Here is a 22,413-nt window from a genome sequence, read left to right on the forward strand (position 1 = left end):
AAAAATTCAGCTACCATTACTTGTATTTTTTAATTCCAACTTTCTTTACTTTTCAATTTTTTAAATTTCCACATTCTTTTACTTTTATTTTTTTAATTTTTCACTTTCTTTTACTTTTTTATTAAACAATTTTCACCTACTTTTACTTTTACTTTTTAATTTTATATTTCTACTTTTTCTATTTTTTTTAATTCCCATCCGAAATTTGTTTATAAAAAACATATTAATTTTTATTTATTTTCGGTTTTTAATTTATTTTATTTAAAAATAATATTAATATTAATAATTGACCTTTTAAATTATTATTAATTTTTACCCTATATTTTATATATATATATATATATATATATAAGTGTAACAAAGCTAAAAAATATATATTAAATTTCTGAAAATATTTACATAGTAGAAGGTGATAAAAATTTAAATATAGTCAAAAATTAGGTGCTCACAGTAGTGAATCTTATACACAATTGCTTCAGTCTGTTAGGCACAAGCTCAACCCTTCTGTTTATTTTTATGTCATTCGAGGCTTTGCACTAGCTATGCAAATATGGTTGTATGAGTGTTGCTCTACCGTCAACACTGATATAGCTACAAGGGTTGCTCATTCTATCCCCCGCATACTTAGCTGGTCAGCTAGTAAGGACAAAATATGGTTATATGCAATTGAAGATAGAATGATCAAACCAGCATGGATTAAGGTATATGGTTTTCACTTATGTGCAGACAATCTAATACAAATTATCTATAACTTTTATACATATTATGTCTAAGTCACTCTCATTTTTTTTTCACTCAGTTCACCAACATAATTGAAGTACAAGAAGAGCTTTCAAGAATTAATTTGCCAGATAAAGTTGAATACATCCTTGAAGAAGTTGAAACCAAGTCCGAGCATCCGATAGATGCTGCATCTCCATCCGAACACAAGCAGGCAATTGGAATAAATGACAAGAAAGATATTCTGAAACAAATAAAAAATTAAGAAAAGATGTTGACAAGGTAATATATATACATAATCCTGGATGGTTTCTTTAATTTATGTTATGCAAATTATTTCATTAACTCTCTATATTTTAATATGTAGGTAGGTTGGTTCAGATCTTGGATCTTTTAAGAAAGATATTTTTGAAGAACTAGGTAGCATTCGACTGCTACTCAATGACTCAATCAAGGCTGTTTTGCAGGCGATAAACAGTCAAAAGGATAACATTGATGCCAAGGTTTCATTTGAAATATATTCATTTTACACAATAATTTTTATCACGTCTAAGTTTATATTATCGTTCATAAAGTATATAGCCTAACAAATTAAATGCCTGCAGTTTGCTGGGAGTTCTACAAAAAATGATGAGCACTTAAAAGAAAAGAACAATCAGCACTTTCCGGGCAATAGTGATAAACCAGTGTATGCCAGCAGCAGTAAAACATGCATCTACAATATATCTATACATATCTACAATATATCTACATTATGCCTATAATATATCTACATATATATACATATCTATATTATGTCTACAATATATCTACCTATTGCCTAATTTTGTATCAACTAATATGCATTATATTTCCAATTATTTTCTTAGATACAAGGCACGTGAATGACATAGAAATTGAGGAGAATGTTCCTGTACATGTTGATTTATCTTCCCAATTTGAAGAGGCATTTGATGAAGAGAATGCAGGTATGATTTAGTATATGTTATCATCACATTTCACAATACATTTTGCATATCAGATGCAGGACAACATTTTAACAAATTTACTATATTTAAACTATAATTTATATGCAGTGATGTTAGTGTTTAGTACAAATTATCTACAATTTGATTAACTTAAACATATTTACTGTAACAGTGAAGGAAGCTATGCCTGCAGAATCTCCTAAACAGGAAGCTACAATAAGCATTCCAGGAGAACAGAAGAATGAGGAGAAGGAGACAAAAATACAATCTCCCATTCAAGAAGAGACTCTTATACAAGAAGGAGATGATTGCTGTGAAGAAGGAGGTGAACAAGCCGACTACGTTAATGTAGGTGATTCAGACAACGACTCCAGATCTGAGAAAAAAAGAAGTTACACTTGATGATTTTGAGCTGGCAGAGAACTTCTCCCAGATTGTGAAGTTCGGCAAGCTTAACGAAAATGAAACAACCCATGTGCATCAAGGAAGAACAAGGCATCCTGGAAAGCATGTCCGATCCCCCTTTCTCCTTTTTTACAGTTCCGGAGGGAGCATTTCTGTTGGACCTCCAATTTTTCTCTTCAAGCATCCATTTACTGGGGTTATTGGCTAAGATGTTGATCCTAACATGTTGGAAGAATTCAACAAGTGGTTGTACCTTGGTATCGATACAGTTTCAAAGAGGTTAGTTTATACAATTTGTTCATATTTTCGAGTGCATTCATCTTTTGGATCTCCACTTGAATCTATATATTTATTGTAATTGCTATGTGTTTAAATAGGAGGAAGACGCCTTATTCTGTAAAAGATAACCAGCTTAAGCCTTGGTATGATCTTGGAGTGGAGAAAGTTGATAAAAATGAGTAGTTTTATACTTTGGCACATCCCGGGCAAGTCCTCAACGACTCGGTAAGCACATACCCTGTCAGAATTTAATGACTAGCTGTATTATTCTGTCATCTCCAGATTTTATAGTTTTTTTGTAGATATATTGTAGTTAAATTGTAGGAAGCATTGAGAACTAATAAAATCTATTTTTATACAGCATATTGATGTTATTTTATACTATTTGAGAAAGAGAGTAAAGTATGGTCCTCAAAACAAGATACGGTTTACAACCACTGATTGTATGTTCAAGACTAGAATTGAATAAATTTATCAGAGGTATATCAATGCTCCTGCCGAAAAGAAGCTTGTTGTTGTCAAACCTCAGGACGTCGAATCAGAATACATATTGGGGTACAGGTTACTCGCAAATGCTGCATGGGATCAAGTTGATTTTGTGATTATGCCCATAAACATTATGGAGAAATTTCATTGGTTGTTGGTTGTGTTTGACATTATCGATAGGGTTCTATATGTTTATGATTCTATGGTCTCTTCACGAAATTACAACCTTGTTGAATCTGTTGTCAACAAGTTTGTTGTTATGATCCCCCTCTACTTGTCATGCACCGGCTTCGATGGCAAGCATCCAGATATCAACTACAAGAACACAAAGGCATACATTGAAAAAGGTGTTACTGACCCTCTTGACATTCAGTGGTTGGTCGGTGAGATACCCCAGCAAAAAGAGGGATCACTGTATGAAAAGGCTATTTTTTTCTTCTATCTATTTAACATATTTTTATTTTACAATGAATGCTAAATCTTTTCCCCTAATTTTTTTTTACAATGACTGTGGTGTATACATGGCTGCATTTGCAGAATATGTCAGCATTGGAGAGCTGGCAGTTTCAAAGGAAGACCTTTCTGATATTGATCAACATCGTAGACGCTATGGAGTGCTACTTTGGGATTATGCTAGGAAGAAGCAAGATACTGGTACAATTAGTGAGAGCGAGGTGACTGGAAGATTAAGAAGAAGAAAAGGTGCACCAGTTGTGAACGAGAGAACACAAGTCTGGAAGAAGAAGAAGAAGAATTAGTTGCCCTTTTCTGTAAAAAAAAATTGTAGTAAGATTGTTTAGTTGTAGCTGTTTTGTAATAAAGTTGTAGATAAATTGTTATCTAAGAACAAGTTAGTTGAAGTTTATTTGTAGCAGATTTGTGCTACAATTGTTTTACCCTATGTTTTGTTATTTTATCCAGGATACTACTACTTAGAATAGGAAACATCTGTTATTTTTTTTTTGGTTGAAAGTTGTTAGTACTTGATATCTTTATTGTTAGCATATAATTTCTTTACAATTTAACTACAATTGTGTATTATACATACAAAAAATACATAATCCAATCAAGTTATGAAAGGCTGAAATTAATACACTCAGTAATTAAATAAAATAAATACAAACCAACTGCATTAAGAGCTAAAAATATTTCATTATAGGAGACAGTTTTTATTCAATTTATCAACACAATTACACCTCAACATAATTTATCAAAAAATCTTGTGACTTTATCAAATTTTATTTCCTCTTGGGAGCATTCTTACAAGATCTTTTGTTATGCTCTTCTAGTCCGCAGTTACCACATGAAGCCTTGTACTTCTTTGCATTTACTTCATCATATGATTTGTATCTTTGTTTTTTAGGTCTTTCTAGCTATCTTTTCCCGGTAGGTGGCATTACAACTTCTTCAGCTATATGTTGTGGCACATTCCATTTGCTTTCATCAGGCTGGTATTTCATAAGTATGTAAGAGTCTCTCCCTCGTGTAATAAGGAGAATAATAGTTTTCATAAGACGCATTCCTGTGCCTTAAAACCGCCAAAGCATGTGCACAAGGAAGTTCATCAAGCTGGAATTGTCCACAACTACATCTCTTGTTTTCAAGACAGACAATATAGCGCTTCACACCATCTATCACTGTATGGATGTGATCTATTGAAACCCTCACCTATAATTTCATTACAAACACACAACAACTTGTCAGAAACATATACAAAATAACTACAATTATTCAATATTTTATCTACAATGACTGTATGTATTTAGTTTGATGGAATAATTGATCCGATGTTATTGGATATAGCTTACTCTCAGTTTCTGCGATAATGTCATGTTGTCCTCCAACTCTTTGTTGTATTTTTTCCCAAGGTATGTGAATGTACCATTTGCTTTCAATAACTTTTTATTGGTCCAACGTTCAAGAAGAATCCTCATGTACTCTAATAGTTCTACTATCGGCAACTCTCTTGCATCTCTTGTTACCGCATTCAATGACTCTGCAATGTTTGATGTCATCGTCTAAGTTCGGTTCACCGTAGCATGTACTCGAGACCATCTGTGATAGCCAATATCGTATAGGTATGCTTTAACACGCGTGTCGATCTCTTCAATCTTTGACGTTCTTTCATTAAATTCATCAAGCGTGTATGATCGTGCCGTGGCAAAGTACAATTTGCTTAACTTTAGATGACCCTTCTTGAACTTTGACCTTATATTTGTCCAAATATGCTACATGCAAGCATAATGTGGCATGCCAGTATAAACAATAGATGTTGCCTTCAAGATACTCTTATTCCGACCTGAAACAACACACATATTTGGTTTTTCACCATATACTTATTTGAATTGCTCAAAAAATCACTTCCATGATGCGTCATTTTCTGAATCAACAACATCGTATGCCAGTGATAATATGCTACCTATCATATGTGGCAAAAAGAAATTTAATTTCCATAATAAAACTGTAGAGGAAAAAATATATATATAAAAGGTCCCATCAACTACTACAACTGGCCTACAATATTCCCAACCCTTGATTGAAGTACTAAGCGCAACAAATGCGTATAAGAAATAGTCATCGTCAGTCTTCTGCAATTTAACTACCGACCCCGGATAAGTTTTCTCCAGAATATACAAATAACTAGGCAATCGACTGTAGGAGTTAGCAGGATGACCTCTCAAAAATTTCAAACCCTTTTCCTTTGCTCTCCAAGCTAGCATGTATGTTAAGTTCACGCCGTGTTCAGACAACATATCAGTTTGTATATCTTTTAGTATGTAAATTATCTTAGGATCCGCATATTTTGGTATAACCATGCTACCAACTACCATGGCAGTAGGTTTGCATTGTATGTATGTATTGTCCATCAAAGAGCATGTGTACAAGCTGTTGAATTTTTAAACCTTGAACAATGCTGAATCATTTATGCTGATAGATTTGAAGTGCCATGTACAATTATCCCCAACACATACCATGCAGTAGCTACAGAATAAAAATAATTTAAAGAATGTTATGAAAAATATAGCTATAAAATTATAGTCTGTTTAAGCATAAAAATCTTATATTTAACAATTTATATACAAAAAACTACAAATTATCTACAATTTGTATACAATGATATTACAAACTATACAAAAAAATATAAATAAACTACAAATTAAACAAAGATATGATTTTTGACCATTGGACTGTTCCTACCTTCTAGCACTAGACCTTTTCACCCTAAATTGGAACTTGTTCATGACAGAATAATGCTTCATTGCACTGGCAATTGTTTGCTTGTCTTTGTATACTTGGCCTACTTCAATAACACTTGTCGTATGTTCTGTTATGATGATACTTTCATATTCCACTATCACTGGAGATGTTGGCATATCAATCAACTTCAGTGTTCCAGATGAACCTGCAATCAATTAAAGCTAACTACAGTTCTGACATATATTGTAGATAGTTTGTAGTAAAATTGTAGAACGCGTGAAATTCAATACTTCTATATTTATAACAGTTGAACTACACTTGTTATGTAATTTTTTTGTAGCAATATTGTAGAAAAAGTGAAGAACGCATGAAGTATAAACAAACATCACCACTGATATAACAAAGCAAACCTGCAATTGTGTTTGAATTAGAGATACTGCATTCAAAATCGAAATCACGCACTGTTATACATAGCGGATACATTGCTAAACTTTTATTTTCCTTTTTCGTCTCCATGTATACTCGAACTCCTATATCGTTCCGCATTTCCATTGGAGGACAATGTTCGTTGACAATGTATTTGATTTCGATGATTTTTTCTGATGTATCGATCATTAGATGCTATGCGATTGCAGAATTCAATTGACTATAATTTGAATCTTCGCTGACTACAATTCCGTTAACATTAAAATCTATGTATCTCCCAAAGCTATCCCAATTACCATTTAGCTGAAGCATAATAGCTATTTTCGACATTATTTCGCGGAATTCAGTACAATTATAGATAATTGCTTCGCTTATGGTTGTGAAACCAGAATAGACAGAGAAAAGCAGAGTATCAGAAAAGCAAAGTATCGGAATAGTGAGAAAAACAGCTTAATTCATTGCGATTATTGCGTTGCAAAAATCTCAGTAGAATCCTACGCTATCCCAAAATCCCGCTTCTAAAAAAGGAATGCTACTGCATAAAGGATTCTAGTTTAAATAATTGTATAGAATTTGTAGACAAAACGTGTTCAGGTCGGGTAGTTAAGTAAACATGGACATTTTTTATAATAAAGTTTCATATAGTGTATAGGAATAAAAAAATTCCTTAATTATACCCCTCTTCCGTTACGTTTGTCCAAAGTGGACATCCAATCCTGCGTGGCACTGACATTTGATGAGGTGGATGTTATGTGACATGCCAACTCAGTGCCCCTAACCTATTTTATCCCTCCCTTCTATTTATTTTTCCACCATTAAAAATGTTTTCCCCTCTACTACTATTGTTGTCACTACCATCACCCTAAACAATATTGTATTCAAAGTTTAGTCTTTTATATATGTTCGTTTATACGCTCATGCTCACATTAGATTCAATATAATTACACTGCTAGTTGCTTTGAAAAATTGACCTGCCATTTCAAAGTCATGGAGAATGAAGTCAATCGCTAGCTCTTTTGATGTTTTTGGAGTATTGCAACAAAATCCAAAATAACAATAAAATATTATTGCAAAAATTCTATTTTAAAAAAAGTACCAAAAACAATGCGTCATTTAAGTACCAAAAACAGCGTTTTAGCAGAGGATTCATGGTTGTTATTTCCTTCTTGGCTTCTGAGTTTTTGAATCGCCGAGTCCATTGCTTTTTTGTACGAGTCCGCCGCTACTCCACTCGGAAATATCTTCTTACTGTAATTTCACGATAAAATAAATAAATAAATAAATAAACAATAAACTATCACTATCACTGCCAAAAACATAACATAAACAAAAACACACAATCATTAACTACACCACTACACAATAAAAAGATTCAAAATTGAACATTTTACAGTTCATATATTTTGTTTAAAGATGTTACGAACCTGTGATCATAGATATTGTAACGGGCATTACTGTAATCAGAGAAGCAAGTACGGAGTTTAGAGTGAAGGGCAAGTTCCTAGACAGGAGAGTTCCACCATTATTCTGTCGAATTCCTCCTTCCTTATTCTGTCACTTATCTTATCAGACGCTTCCAATATCACCATTAGAGTGAAATTCAATATTGTCCGGGAAGAAATTTTTAGTGGTGAAAAACAAATAAAGGAGAGGGGTAAAATGTGTTAGGGACGCTAAGGTGACATCCACCTCTTCAAATGTCAGTGTCACGTAAGATTGGGTGTAAACCTTGGACAAACTTAACGGAAGAGAGTTATATTTGAACAAATACTATTACATTAGAAATATATTTGAACTCAAAGTATAACGAGGGGTATATTTCAACCTTTTCTCATAGTACAAGGGTATATTTGACCCTTTGCCGTTAAATTAGTAACTTGTTAACTTTATAATTTATTTATTCATTGTATTTGCATCTAGAATAATGTTTAATTTTTTAGATTTAATCTAATTCAGTTTGATGTCAGATTTTCATGTTTTTAAGTATAATCATAATCAACTTTTTTCCCTGCGTACTCATTTAATTTAGACCAGTTCTTTTAAGTTTATGTCGGAGAAAATACAATTACAGTTGATAAAATAAAATGAAGAAAATAAAATCTTCAGGTTGGGGCGCGGATATCTCGCTCTGTTTAAGGAGATTCAAGCCTACTACAATAAAATCTTCACTGGTCCAACAGTAATTTTCTTGACTTGTCTTTCTCAGGATACAACAACCCGATCATGTTGTATGAGTCGAGCAAACTCTAGACAAATTATTGAGTCCAAAGCTCCACCAATATGAACACCTTCCTTCAAAATCTGTTCTTCTTTTTTCACAGCATTAAGCACTTTATAATTTTTTCACACACCACATTATGAAAGAAAAATCTTAATTACGGGTGTTGGACTTCTTCCTTGGATTAAATTGGAAAGTCTAATAATAAGTTATGAAATCATGGAGAAAATGAGATAATTTATGAATTAGTGTGTAATTAGGGGTAAAACATGGAGAAAAAGTTATAAAAGAGTTATAACCATTTTTTACATCATGAAGTAACGGGGAGTTATGATCATATTTCAAGATTATGAGATAATTAAGAAGAGATTGTGGTATATTTTACCTTAATGTTAAAATATCAATATTCTAGCGGTTTCTCATACTCTGAAAATTTACTTTATCATAGCCATAAACATCATAACTTAAGTATCATTGTATCATCGACAAAAATATCATATGACGTATAATGTAATCAACTATCATTAAACTGAAATTTCTCCTTCTTTTTCTCCTTTTAACGGAAAGCAAAATTACCTAAACAATGGGTTTGTTGAGTTAAGATATACTCAAGATGCATTTGATTTGTAACTATCAATAATAGAAAACCTACATAGAATGTGGCCGAACTAATTCTAGCAACTTTCTAGGTAATATTTGCATTTTATCTTTAATCCTTGGAAGTATAAATTGTGAATAGAATTCCAGTTAACATTTACATTTTTAATTTAAATTTTTAGGAGTAAATTGTGACAGGATATTGTTTCACTATAAACTAGAGTTTTTTTTTTTTTTTTTGGGGGGGGGGGGGGGGGGGGGAGGGTGTCTAGGAATTATAAAGACTTTCTTTAATTTGTTAGTTGAGAAAATTAATGAAGAGTGTATTATCATCTGCTATATTTACTCTGATGGAAGAAACTCATGAAAAAATAGAACTGAGCATATTTGACCAAGCCATTAATAAAAATGGAATCTACTCTATTTATAGTTTATGCTTCTTTTTGGTTTGTGGAACTAATTGGATGCTTTTCATCTACGTTATTATTACGAGAGTGAATCACTTGGAATCTGTTGCTGTTGTTTAATGTTCGAATCGATAATTTTGTTGTTTAATAACCCCCTTAAATTTATTTTATTTTTTGACAGTATTAAAACATCACGCTCTCCAACTTAAAGTAGTAGAGTTTTCAAGACATCAAATCTTGCAAAGGCACATTCTCTCTCTTTTACTAATAAGGTGGCCTGTGATATGGTTTTCAACCTTGAGGGAACTATAGTATTATAGCAGGTTCAAATGAACTCGGTGCTTTTTTAAATATCGTACTATAATAAATTGTGAATCCATTAATTAGAAGTTAGGAAATGATATACCCATCCAATGCGTACTCTCTACCAGAACTACGTAAATTCAGACTTCAGAGAGCAAAGAGGGAGCAGAAAGTCAAATAGTAGAAATTGAACGACTATATCGTTGTACGTACTTGCCATTTTCTTTCTTCTTCCTTTAAACGCATGCCCCACTCTCACCACACTTCAATCAACTGCCATCCCAAATTTATGTTTCTTTGGTACCAATATTAAATGGAAAAATAGATGATGTCCATTAACAGGTTTTGCCTCTACCAAGGTTGCTCTATATATTGTATAAATCTTGAGAAAAGATCTAGCATGCATGGCTTTAAACTCCGTAACAATTCATAGGCAGATCTAGGATTGCAAGAAGAAAATATTACACTAGATACAGTAAATATATACACTGTATTTATCATTCGTAATTATACTTTCAAAAAAAATTCATTTGTAACTATATTTGAATTTTATAGCAAATCCACTTGTAGTACTAAAACAAGAGATTGTTGTTTTAAACTGAAACAAAAGAATAACTAGTTCTCGTAGCTCAGTTTAGTTAGAGCACCGCTTAGTAAGCGGAGATCTTGAATTCGACATCATTCTATTTTTTTGTATTTCTGCATTCGTCTTGGTTGCTGTCATTGCGCTAACGAATATAGTTGATACAACTTGTATTCGTTGCGCGAACGAATACAATTGACACATGTTGCAATCATTGTGTGTCTGTAACAATTTATCAGTAGTTACAAATAGTAATTAGGTAAATTATAGTTATGTATGGTAATTAGGCAAATTATAGTTATACATGGTTATTAGGCTCTAAATTATAGTGCTTTATGAAAATTCTTCTTTCTAGAACATGATTGCACCACTAAAAAGAAGAGAAAAGAAATGTATTAAGTGGGAATCAATCCCAATTCCTTCTAGTAAATAACTCAAAAATCAAAAAAATGCACTATTAAATCTCTTTGTAGCACGAGGGCCAATAAATGATATTAGACTAATTTTAGAAAATACGTACATAAAATATTTAATTTGGCAGAGAAACCATGAGTTCACGTGCCCCATAATTTGAGCTATAAATCCAGCCATGCCCACCATATTATACATTACAAAAAAGCTTAGCCAGCGTACCTTATAAATCAGATTAATTTGGAAGTAACATGCCAATACAAAGAGCTATTTACATGATAAATAAACAATTAAAGTTGAAGAAGAAAAGGTCACTATTTTCATTCCATAAATTGTCTCTATTTCACTAGTCAAAATTTGTACAGAATCTTAATTGGTGGTGTATAACAGTTGGATAGCTATTAAGTTTCCAATAATACCACTTTACAAAATATTAGATGTTTTTACTTGATCCATACTTTACTTGTATATACTGAATGTAATCTTGGAAAGTCAGAAAGCAGTTGTGCACTAAGTAATGAATGTGGAAATACTCAAGACTGAAGTGTACTTGACAAAAATTATAGAACATGCGGACTAATAAAACTTGCCAAATAGTATACCTTAAACCTAGCTAGCTAGTTCGTTTTCTTTTTGAGGAAAACAATAATCCACTCTCATATGCTCTACTAGTTCACTTTTGATTTAGCATGATCATTAGAAACAAAATTAGAATATAAATAGTTTAGGTTTACAGAGAAATACAATGAATCATACATCATTTGCAATAAAAAATTATTGGACACCACCAAGACTTACTATGCATTAGCGGCAGTGAAGATGGTCCAACTACAGTCGGGTCTGTACCACATGAAATGTGTAGACTTTGTTGGCATAGGATAGATTTGTCCCTCTATAAAAGTACGAAATGTTTCAGAGTGTAGTGGTTTAATCACGGAGCGAATGGCGCGGTCCCTATTAATTATGTTCATGTATTTTATGACCAACGTGATTGCAATAAATAATAAAGGCAACTTACACATTGGATCTAAACAGTACTATCATTGTGGGCCATAAGAACTGGCCTAAAGCCAAAATCTACGGCCAGGAAAAGGAATTCAGAGTAAAAATAGGACGCGTTAGTAAGTTTTCGCACGGTTAGTCACCGTTTTGAAAGGCATTAAAAAATAGCTCCTATTTTGATGCAATACGGATCGATCCAGCATAATATACTGAAAATTGATGCACATGTGTATGAATTTCCAGCATATTATGCTGGAACTTCAACACGCGGAAAGTTCCAGCATAATATACTGGAGATTTGAACATTTATGTATGAACTTCCAGCATATTATGCTGGACCGGTATATTATACTGGAACTCCAGTATATTATGCTGGAATATTTTCCAAATTTTGAGCAGTGTATTCATTCAGATTTATCTTTACATGAAAAGTGGCTAAATTTAGATTACTTTTGAAACTGTGGCTATTTTTCAATTACCACTTGTAAATCTGTCTATTTTTGAATTTCTCGCGAATTCACCACACTGTAAACCAATAAAATACTGTCCAAACACAATTCAAGTGTTATGAAAAGGGCCAAATATAATCTTGTCCTATCAGAAAAGATTTATATGTATCCTCGTTATACTTTGAGTCCAAATATATACTTGTTGTTATATTATTAGTTCAAATATACCTTTTTCCGTTAAGTTTGTCTGAAATGGACATCCAATCCTACGTGTCACTAATATTTGATGAGGTGGATGCCACATGACTTGTCACCTCAGCGCCCCTAACCCATTTTACCCCTCCCTTCTATTTTTTTTTCCACTATTAAAATTTTCTTCCCTCCACCACTGTTGTCACCATTACGGCTACCATAAAAAATATTGTATTTTAAATTTTTGTCTTTTACATATGGATTAGGGGCATTGAGGTGGCATGCCATGTGAGATCCACCTCATCAAATATCAGTGTCACGTAGGATTGGATGTCCACTTTGGACAAACTTAACGGCAGAAGGTATATTTTAACAAATAGTATTACATTAAGGGTATATTTGGACATAAAGTATAACGAACGATATATTTAAATATTTTCTTAAAGTATATTTGGTCCTTTGCCGTTACAATTTTAAGTGTCGTTGTCTAGTTAAATTTATTTTACTCCTTATTAAAAGCTTATATAACAGAAAAAAAACACAACTTGGCTTTTGTAAATTTTTAACAAAATATAATAGAGATTTTCTTTAGCTTATTAAAAGAGAAAAGTGGACCCAAAAATTTTCCTTTAGATTAAATTCCGTATTTGGCGATTTTTGTGATAATTCAGAGACAGTCACAGAGCCAGAGCTCAGAGGTATCTTTTGTACTCTATTTTTTTCCAGACACGAATCAAATTTGCTCACGCGTGCGCTGACGAGTATCGTCCAAGCACTCCAGCGCCGGTATTTTTGGAGCGTCCAAATTCTAGACAATGTCACCGAAACCACGGACATTTTTTGGTACACTTTCTGCTTTTGGTTAAATGGCACCTTCGACGGTGGCGTTTGGTCTGACGCGCCCCTCGCAGATTGTGGCGGATAACACTTGGCAGAGGCAAAAGGTGGGCCTGCTGATAGGGGAAGAATTGGGCCACAGGGGATTTTGATTAGAAGTTTGCAGTACCGAAACTTTGCAGAGTTTATTCTATTGGCGAATGGCTAAAAAACTTAAAATAAGCCATGGAAGTTATTTTTTCTCACTAGTGGATATGAAATCGCATTTGAATATTTGATTGGTAATTTCTCAAAATTAGACTTTTCGGCATGAATTCGGATTAGTTCTCTAACAACTACAAACAAAATTTATTGTACTTTTCTATAGGGAAAGGGTAAAAAGGTCCATTTTCATATAAGAGTAATAAATTGATCAAATTACATTCGAGTTGTCCGACTAAATAGACATGTTAAACCATCTTTAGTAGGAGTATCAATGGTTCAGTTCAGCCGGCTGTTTTATAAAATTTGTACTATATCAATTTTTCGGCTATTCTATTATGTATAATCAAAATTAGACTTTTCTAAGACGTCCCAATCATATCAGTTGCTCTTCAATATCGGTACGATTCGGTTAATTTTCGATTATATTTTTAATATCATGTAAAAGTTACTAGCAGAAGTAGAATGCAATAGCATACATAAGTTTTTTTATAGGATTTCGTAAAACTCTTTAGACATTTTTATTGTTTAAAGGATGATGAATTAAGAAAACATAAAAGATGACTAGAGTATAGATCCATCAACTATTCTATAGTAGTGTAAAGAAACTACGCAAAGACAAAGAAAATATAAATCACATGAGCGGAAAGATATTAACCAAGCCGGGACAGGAATAAAGTCTATAGAAGATTAAACATTCAAAAAGATAAATCTAAATCGTACGAAAGGAAACATATTTAATACATTTTAGTTTGCTATTCATAATCACTAAAATACCTTGTGTCTTGATAGTGAATATGTTGGAAATAATTTAATTTTAATAGGAGTAACATAATAGGTTTGAGAATTAGCATTTTGAGTTTAATTACTTGTTGGCTTGTAACCGTTTTCATAATTAAAAGGCCCAAGGAAAAAAATTAATGCTTTATTATTTTAAACTTAATATATAAATATATTTTTTACATGAGAATTTATTCGGTACCGTTTGGTATTTTTTCGATTTATTTTCATAAAATAAAAATTTACCTTAATTATCGGTACGATTATAGATTTATATAAAAACCTGCGGTTTTATTTAAAGAAACTTAAAAATTAATTCGGTACGGTACAGTTCGGTAGACTTAGTTGATTTTTAAATATCCATTGACATCCCTAATCTTTAGTTAATCTATTTTCAGGTTAGTAGCTGATTAAGTATTCATTGTGAGTGAGTTTAAAAAAGAAACGCTTCATAGTTCCTATACGCCAATTAAGAACCCGTTTGGATTAGCTGATTATAAATAGCTGATAAGCTTGAAGTGCTGAAAAGCATTATTAAGTGATAAAATTGATTTTTAAAATAAGCATTTACGTGTTTGGATAGACGTGTTGAAACTGATAATAAGCAGTTGATATGTTTGGTAGAAAAGTGTTGATAAGTTGTTCTCTTGTTAAAATAACTAAAATACCCTTAAAGTTTTTACAAAAAAATATGAATTTAAAAGTTTCTTTGTAGAGAAAATGATAAACAACGAATATGGAATGAAGAGAAAAATAAAAAATTTATTTTAGGAAAAATATTTTGTAAATTAAAAAATATTATTAAGGATAAACTAGTAAAAGTCTTGGTCAAACTAAAAGTGCTTATAAGCTGAAAAGTCATAAGTTGGGGGTGACCAACTTATGGCTTATATCTGATTTTAAACGTGCTTATAAGCCAGTTTGACCAGCTTATAAGTTTAGCCAAACACCCTCTTAAATGTTGTAGTATTAACTTAAATTCAGTTAAATGCCATTTTTCATAAATGTCCTCCACCTGATTGATGGGAATACTTAAAGGCTATTGTAGTAAAATGCTTTTGAGGCTAATAGCATGTTTGGTCAAGCTGGAGAAATCAGCTTATTTTGAGAAGTTTTTTTTTTCTTTTTCAAAAGTGCTTTTGAAAAAAGTATTTTTGGGGAGAAGCAATTTGTGTTTGGCTAATCACTCTAAAAAGAACTTTTGAGTAATAATTTGTGTTTGGCCAAACTTTTCAAAAAGTGCTTTTATGTATCAAATTACGAATAAGGATATGAATAGATTTACTTAATAGTTATATTATAAGTAAATAAATAATCTCAAAAATTTGTTATTACATGCAATAATTAAATCTTTTTATTTTATTTAAGTAAAATATGAAAATAAAATTTAAAAGTACTTAATTCTTTTAATATAAGTTAAATATATTAAAAATCATTCAACAAATATAAAAGTATTCACCCCTAAAGTCACTATATATTAGAAAGCTATCCTAAAAATAATAAGAAATATTTATACATTAATATCCTAAGTATTAGGTTTAACAGTTATTTTGGTATATACTATATTTTGTTAAGTGTATTCTTATTAAAAAGAAAAGTCAAAACTGCTTCTGCTTCTGCTTTTGAGAAGTTAAACTCCTAATCTAAGGTTTTGATGGAACCTATTGAAGGATGATTTTCTTGTTACGTTAATATAGATTTGTCGTACTATTTTCTCTGTTTGTTCAACTATAATATTATTGTGGTTGATTGAAGGGCCCTCAATTAGCTGTGCCTATTTAGTATGTATTCTTCGGGAGAAAGTACATATTTAGGTAGTTATTGAACAACATCACTCTTAACATATATGAGGGATCAATACGAAGAGTTATTGAACAACATCACTCCTAACATTCATGTTAGAGTAAGTAAGTGAATTGTGAATAAGGCATGGTATTGGTGAGTCAAATCTTGAGGCGAGGATGTTACACCTTTGGGCTTAGACTATTTTAAATATTCCTGGTGTAAGGAGTTAAGGGAATTATTTAGAAATGTTGTGTCTATAAGTGTAGTTTGATTGCTCGAGGACGAGCAATGTTTATTGATGTGTGGCTATATTTTTATAGTTTAGCACATTATTCGCCTTGTATTTTATATGCTTTAGTGACAAATTATACTTTATTAACGCGTAATTGAGTCTATTTTATGTGTAAGTGAATTGGAGATTAAAATAGAGCAAAAGAAATAATTAAAGTCTAAAGCGTGCTCGAAAACAGTTGAAAAGAAGAAAGAAAGAAGTGAGCAGCCGACAAATGAAAAGTTGGCGAAGCCAGGCCTAGAGCAGGCGTTAGAGCAGGCTGGGCAAGCCTTTTAGCTCGAGTGGTAGCTGGCGACGCCAGGCCTACGGCGAGCTCAAGCAGGCGTTATACCTCGCGACGCCAGGCCTGGGGCGAGCTTAAGCCGGCGTTATGCCTCGCGAGGCTAGGTTTGAGACAAGCACATTCCGAGCTTTGAAAACTTATTTCGTCTCCTGGTTTGACTAGGACTTGGCCTACGCATTTAGGTATTTTCCTACACATATAAATAGACCTAAAAGCGCCACTTTTGAGGACTTTTGGCAACCGGAGGCAAGGATAGCTCGTGGAACAACCGTTGGGAGCTAGACTCATCGATTTCTACATCCCTTTATCCTTACTTTGTAATTTAATTATGAAAAATATTTTGGATATTGTTACTATGAGTATGAGTAGCTAATCTCCTAATCTAAGGTTTTGATGGAACCTATTGAAGAATGATTTTCTTGTTACATTAATATAGATTTGTCGTACTATTTTCTCTGTTTGTTCAACTATAATATTATTGTGGTTGATTGAAGGGCCCTCAATAGGCTGTGCCTATTTAGTATGTATTCTTCGGGAGAAAGTTTATATTTAGGTAGTTATTGAACAATATCACTCCTAACATATATGAGGGATCAATACGAAGAGTTTAAAGGTGGGATTAGGGATAACGAAACCTTGGTGCGATCCGAGTGAGCCGTACTTAATGCCAGCTAGCATAATTCGGGAGAATATGTCTAGTAAATTGTGGTAATTACTCGGGAGAGAGTTACGACAGTCAGATTGCTCATGATTGATAGAGAAGACTTAGGCAAATTTATAGAAAATGTAGCGAAAAAGATTCTGACAATAGGGAAAATCACAACCTTAGATCATTCCAATTCTTGTCTACAACCCGTTAGTATTAGTTATTAATTGTTGCATTTTCATTTCGTAATATTTAGTTAGTAAACATCCAAATTGTTACTTAAATATTTTTGAAGATTGATTGCATGAGTTCGTGCGAGTCTAGTAGTTGTGTTTGATAGGTTAATTCCCTGTGGGATTCGACTCCGGACTTATTAGCCGGAATATATTTGCAACGACCGCTTAGTCCTTTTTATAAGGCATAGTTGGGCGTGATCACATTTTGGCGTCGTTGCCGGGGAATTAATGGTATTATTAATTGCAGCTAAAAGAAGTGCTAGAATTCTTAGTGTAGTCAATTTTCTTCATTTTAAACCAAATATATTGAAATTTTAACGTTTGTAGTCTTGGGTGTTACAGGTGTATGCCTAGGAACTCCTCGAGAACTGGTGAATTGCTCGAAGCATGATCAGATCCTGAGAAAGTTTTCAAGGCACTAAATCGTGCAAACAAGAAAGGCAAACAACAACAAAACTCGACAGACCAAATCAAACCAGGCATGGATGACAGAATAGAAAATTCAATCAACAACATAAACAATGTGAATGAACCAAACAATCAGGGTGCGGTGCCTCTTGTACCAGAAGCAACATTATATGATTGGGCACAACCCACTGCCGACAATCTGGCAACCGCAATTGCAGTCCCTCAGATACAAGCAGAATCATTTCAAATCACAAACAACATACTACATTTGTTGCAGAACAAGGGACTGTTCTTAGGGTCATACATTGAAGATCCTCAACAACATCTGAAGAATTTCCTGTCGATATGTGTCATGCAAAGGCAACCTAATGTGACACGGAAGCAATAAAATTATTGTTGTTATTTCCATTCTCGGTGACGGAAGAAGCTCAGACTTGGCTTAATTCACTCTCCATAAATTCCATCACTACTTAGGAGGAATTAGTCAAGCAATTTTTGAACAAGTTCTACCCACCCAATAAAACTACCAAACAAATTGATGATATATTGAGCTTGAGGCAGAAACCGACAGAATCACTACAAAAAATATGGGAGAGGTTCAAGGGTATGCTGGTTAAGTGTCCACATCATGGAATTTCAGATCAGATGTTGGGGCAGAGGTTCTATATGGGACTGGCAGACGGCTTAAAGGCCAATGTTGATGCTTCAGCAGGTGGAGCATTTTTGAGCAAAACATTCAGAGAATGCAAGATCCTACTTGATAAGATGGCCCAAAACTCAGGATGGATGACAAGAGACTCTACGATCACTCCTATAGTTCACTCGGTGGCTTTGGACCCAAACAACTCCATAGATGAAAATATGGCCACTCTAATGACGTAAATGAGTATCCTCACCAAAAAGATCGATGAATCAGGCCAGAAGAAGCAGATACACATAGTTGACGCAACTAATGGGGGCTTATGTACACCATGAATTAACCAATCTTATGTATGCTTGTGGAGTGCGGAAGGTGACAACCAGCACTATCAGGAAGATATGAACTATGTAGCCAACTATGGGGGACAGAGGCAAGGTGGTCAGAATTGGGGACAATAGAATCAACAATATAGACCAGCACAGCAGCAGTACAATAACAACAACAATCCTAGAGCTATGCGACCACAAGGTCAAATGGTGCCTTACCAAAGGCAACAGGGTTATAACCAGCAAAATCAGCAGCTGGCTTATCAACAACAGATTGTGAGACAAGATGATGGGTTTGCTGAACGTAAGGGAATGTTGGACAGCAACAACTGATTGGGTCCACTGGAAAAATGCAAGAGAGAATGGACTCACATGAATAAACAACAAAGGGTATTGAGATTCAATTAGGACAGATTTCTATGGCTCTAAACAATCGTCCCCAAGGGACGTTACCTGCAGACACACAAGTCAATCCAAAAGGTCAGGGCCCAAAATAGCTTATGGCAGTGAGTCTACGAAATGGTAGAGACCTAGATCTGGAGCAAGAGATTACTCGCGAAAGCCGACCTACTGAAACACTTGTGCCAGTACCCATTGGGATAGATGATTCAATAGGGTTAACTGAGGTGGCGGTACATCATGCACAAGAGAGCACAAGCAAAGAAAAAGAGGTTGCGAAGGAGACTGAGTAGCACAAGAAACAATAGTAGAAGCAGTGCCTAAGCAAGATAAAACTCAAATCACAGGAAAGAAGCGACCACCAGCACCATTCCCGCAGAGATTGGCCAAATATTAGAAGGACGAGCAATATAAGAAATTCATGGAGATGTTAAAACAAATACATGTGAACATTCCATTGATTGATGCATTGCGGGAGATGCCTAGGTATGCCAAAATGATGAAAGATTTAATGTCTTGCAAATTCGACTTCCAAAACCTGTCCACTATTACATTGACACAGACCTGTAGTGAAGTCGTGATGAGACCGATAGCTGAGAAGTTGTCAGACCCAGGGAGTTTTACAATCCCATGCACGATAGGCAACTATGCTTTTTCTAAAGCATAGTGTGATTTGGGGGCAAGCATAAACTTGATGCCCTTGGCTATCTAAAAAAGGTTAGGTATTGGAAGAGCTAGACCCACGTCCATGTTACTATAGTTAGCCGACCGGACAGTGAAGAGGCCATCTGGTATCCTTGATGATGTATTAGTACAGGTTGGGAAATTTGTATTCCCAGCAAATTTTGTCATTCTAGACTGCCGGGTTGACGAGGAGATTCCCATAATTTTGGGAAGACCATTCTTGGCCATTGGGAGAGCTTTAATTGACTGTGAAACTAGAGAGCTCAAAATGATACTAAATGATGAAGAAATAACATTCAACGTGCAGAAATCTATGTGGCGACCAAGTGAATTTGCTAACTGCTCTCTAATAGAAGCCGCAAATGTAATTTTGGAGGAGGAAGATGAGACCTTGAATGCTAACGACCCTCTAACAACCTGTCTCGTGAACTTAGATGAAGTAAATGGAGAGGATTTGGCGGAGTGGGTGCTGACTCTTGAAGGCCAAGGGTTTTGGAAAAGAGAGATCGAATTTGAGCCTTTGCACTTAGAAGAAAGAAAAATTCCTCTAGCTAAGCCATCGATAGAAGAGCCACCAAAGTTGGAACTGAAGCCGCTACCACCTCACCTCAGGTATGCTTTCTTGGGACCTAACTCAACTTTACCTGTTATTATCTTATCTGGTTTGTTAGATGTGCAGAAAGAATAACTTTTGCAGGTATTGAGTGAGTGCAAAACTGCAATTGGTTGGACCATTACAGACATTAAGGGTATCAGCCCGGCCTTCTGTATGCATAAGATTCTACTGGAAGATGGCCACAAACTATCCAGAGAACATCAAAGAAGGCTGAACCCTAACATGAAGGAAGTTGTGAAAAAGGAGGTGATAAAGTGGTTAGATGCAGGGAACAGTTTCCCCATCTCCGACAGTAAATGGATCAGCACAGTCCAATGTGTGCCTAAGAAAGGTGGGATGATTGTAGTGCAAAATGAGAACAATGAGTTGAAATCAACAAGAACAGTCACGGGATTGCGAATTTCTATGGACTACAGAAGATTGAACAAGGTCACCCGAAAAGACCACTTTCCCATGTCGTTTATTGATCAAATGCTACATAGATGCGCTGGGAAGTCCCACATTTGCTTTCTGGATGGATACTCGGGGTATAATCAAACCTCCATTGCCCCGGAAGATAGAGAGAAAACATCATTCACCTATCCATATGCGTCTACGCCTTTCGGAGGATGCCGTTCGACCTATGCAATGGACCCATCACATTTCAAAGGTGCATGATGGCCATCTTCACTGATATGGTAGAGGACATCATGGAGGTCTTTATGGATTATTTCTCGATGGTGGGAGACTCATTTGATGATTGCCTAAGGAATTTAAAAAGAGTGCTGAAAAGATGTGTTGAGACTAATCTGGTACTCAATTGGGAAAAGTGCCATTTCATGGTACAAGAAGGTATAGTCTTAGGGAACCTAGTATCGAGTAAGGGCATTGAGGTAGATTGTGCAAAGATTGATGTGATCGAAAAGCTTCCACCACGCACTTCCGTCAAAGCAATAAGAAGTTTCCTTTGCCACGCCGGGTTCTATAGATGGTTTATAAAAGATTTTTCCAAAATTGCTAACCTCTTGTGTAAATTGCTTGAAAAAGATCACCCTTTTGTGTTTTCTGATGACTGCAGGGTAGCTTTTAAGGAATTGAAGAAGAGTCTGGTGATAGCACCTATCATAGTTGCACCTGACTGGGAGCAACCATTTGAGCTGATGTGTGACGCAAGCGACTATGCTGTGGGAGCAGTGCTTGGGTAGCGCAAAGATAAAGTCATGCATCAAGTATATTACTCAAGTAGAACTTTGAGTGGTGACCAACTAAATTACACAGTGACCGAGAAGGAGATGCTAGCAGTGGTGTTCGCATTTGACAAATTCAGGTCATACCTAATAGGCTCGAAGGTAATTATTTATACTGACCATGTTGCTCTCAGGTACCTAATTGATAAGAAGGAGTCAAAGCCGCGCCTGATTCGATGGGTGCTATTGCTGCAAGAATTTGACTTGGAAATTCATGACCGAAAGGGAACGAGAACCAAGTGGCTGATCACTTGTCTAGGCTGGAAGGAGCCAAAAAGAAGGTTGAGGTGGAAGAGATTGTGGAGACTTTCCTAGATGAACAACTACTAGCCACGAGTCTTGAGGTAGCGCCATGGTATGCAGACATTGCAAACTACCTGGCAAGCGATATTGTTCCCTATGACCTTTCC

The 22,413-nt window shown here is 34.5% G+C and overlaps 1 protein-coding gene, 1 long non-coding RNA gene and 1 other non-coding gene across 3 annotated transcripts; 1 reads left to right on the forward strand and 2 right to left on the reverse strand.

Moving 5' to 3' along the window:
- The first annotated feature begins 864 nt into the window (after positions 1–864).
- Positions 865–1,428, forward strand: LOC117280730 (uncharacterized). The gene is made up of 3 exons (XR_004511305.2): positions 865–1,002; positions 1,092–1,223; positions 1,326–1,428. It is a non-coding gene; the product is annotated as an uncharacterized lncRNA (long non-coding RNA).
- A 2,873-nt stretch (positions 1,429–4,301) lies between these two features.
- LOC104112982 (uncharacterized) lies at positions 4,302–4,873 on the reverse strand. Its single transcript, XM_009623040.1, has 2 exons — positions 4,667–4,873; positions 4,302–4,526 (listed from the first exon to the last, which is right to left on the reverse strand). Exons 1-2 carry the CDS (start codon positions 4,871–4,873, stop codon positions 4,302–4,304), a joined length of 432 nt encoding a protein of 143 aa, XP_009621335.1.
- A 13,767-nt stretch (positions 4,874–18,640) lies between these two features.
- On the reverse strand, positions 18,641–18,747 carry LOC117280731 (small nucleolar RNA R71). Its single transcript, XR_004511306.1, has one exon. It is a non-coding gene; the product is annotated as a small nucleolar RNA R71 (small nucleolar RNA).
- Between the last annotated feature and the right edge of the window lie 3,666 nt (positions 18,748–22,413).

This window comes from Nicotiana tomentosiformis, chromosome 3 (assembly GCF_000390325.3).
Source record: "Nicotiana tomentosiformis chromosome 3, ASM39032v3, whole genome shotgun sequence".
NCBI classification, from domain to species: domain Eukaryota; kingdom Viridiplantae; phylum Streptophyta; class Magnoliopsida; order Solanales; family Solanaceae; genus Nicotiana; species Nicotiana tomentosiformis.

What these genes read in the sequence shown, in the direction of transcription:
- LOC104112982 (XM_009623040.1), bottom strand. Translation starts at nt 4,873, where the DNA reads ATGACATCAAACATTGCAGAGTCATTGAATGCGGTAACAAGAGATGCA. An exon ending in CATTATCGCAGAAACTGAGA is followed by an intron (nt 4,527 to 4,666) that starts GTAAGCTATATC and finishes ATGAAATTATAG; the next exon opens with GTGAGGGTTTCAATAGATCA.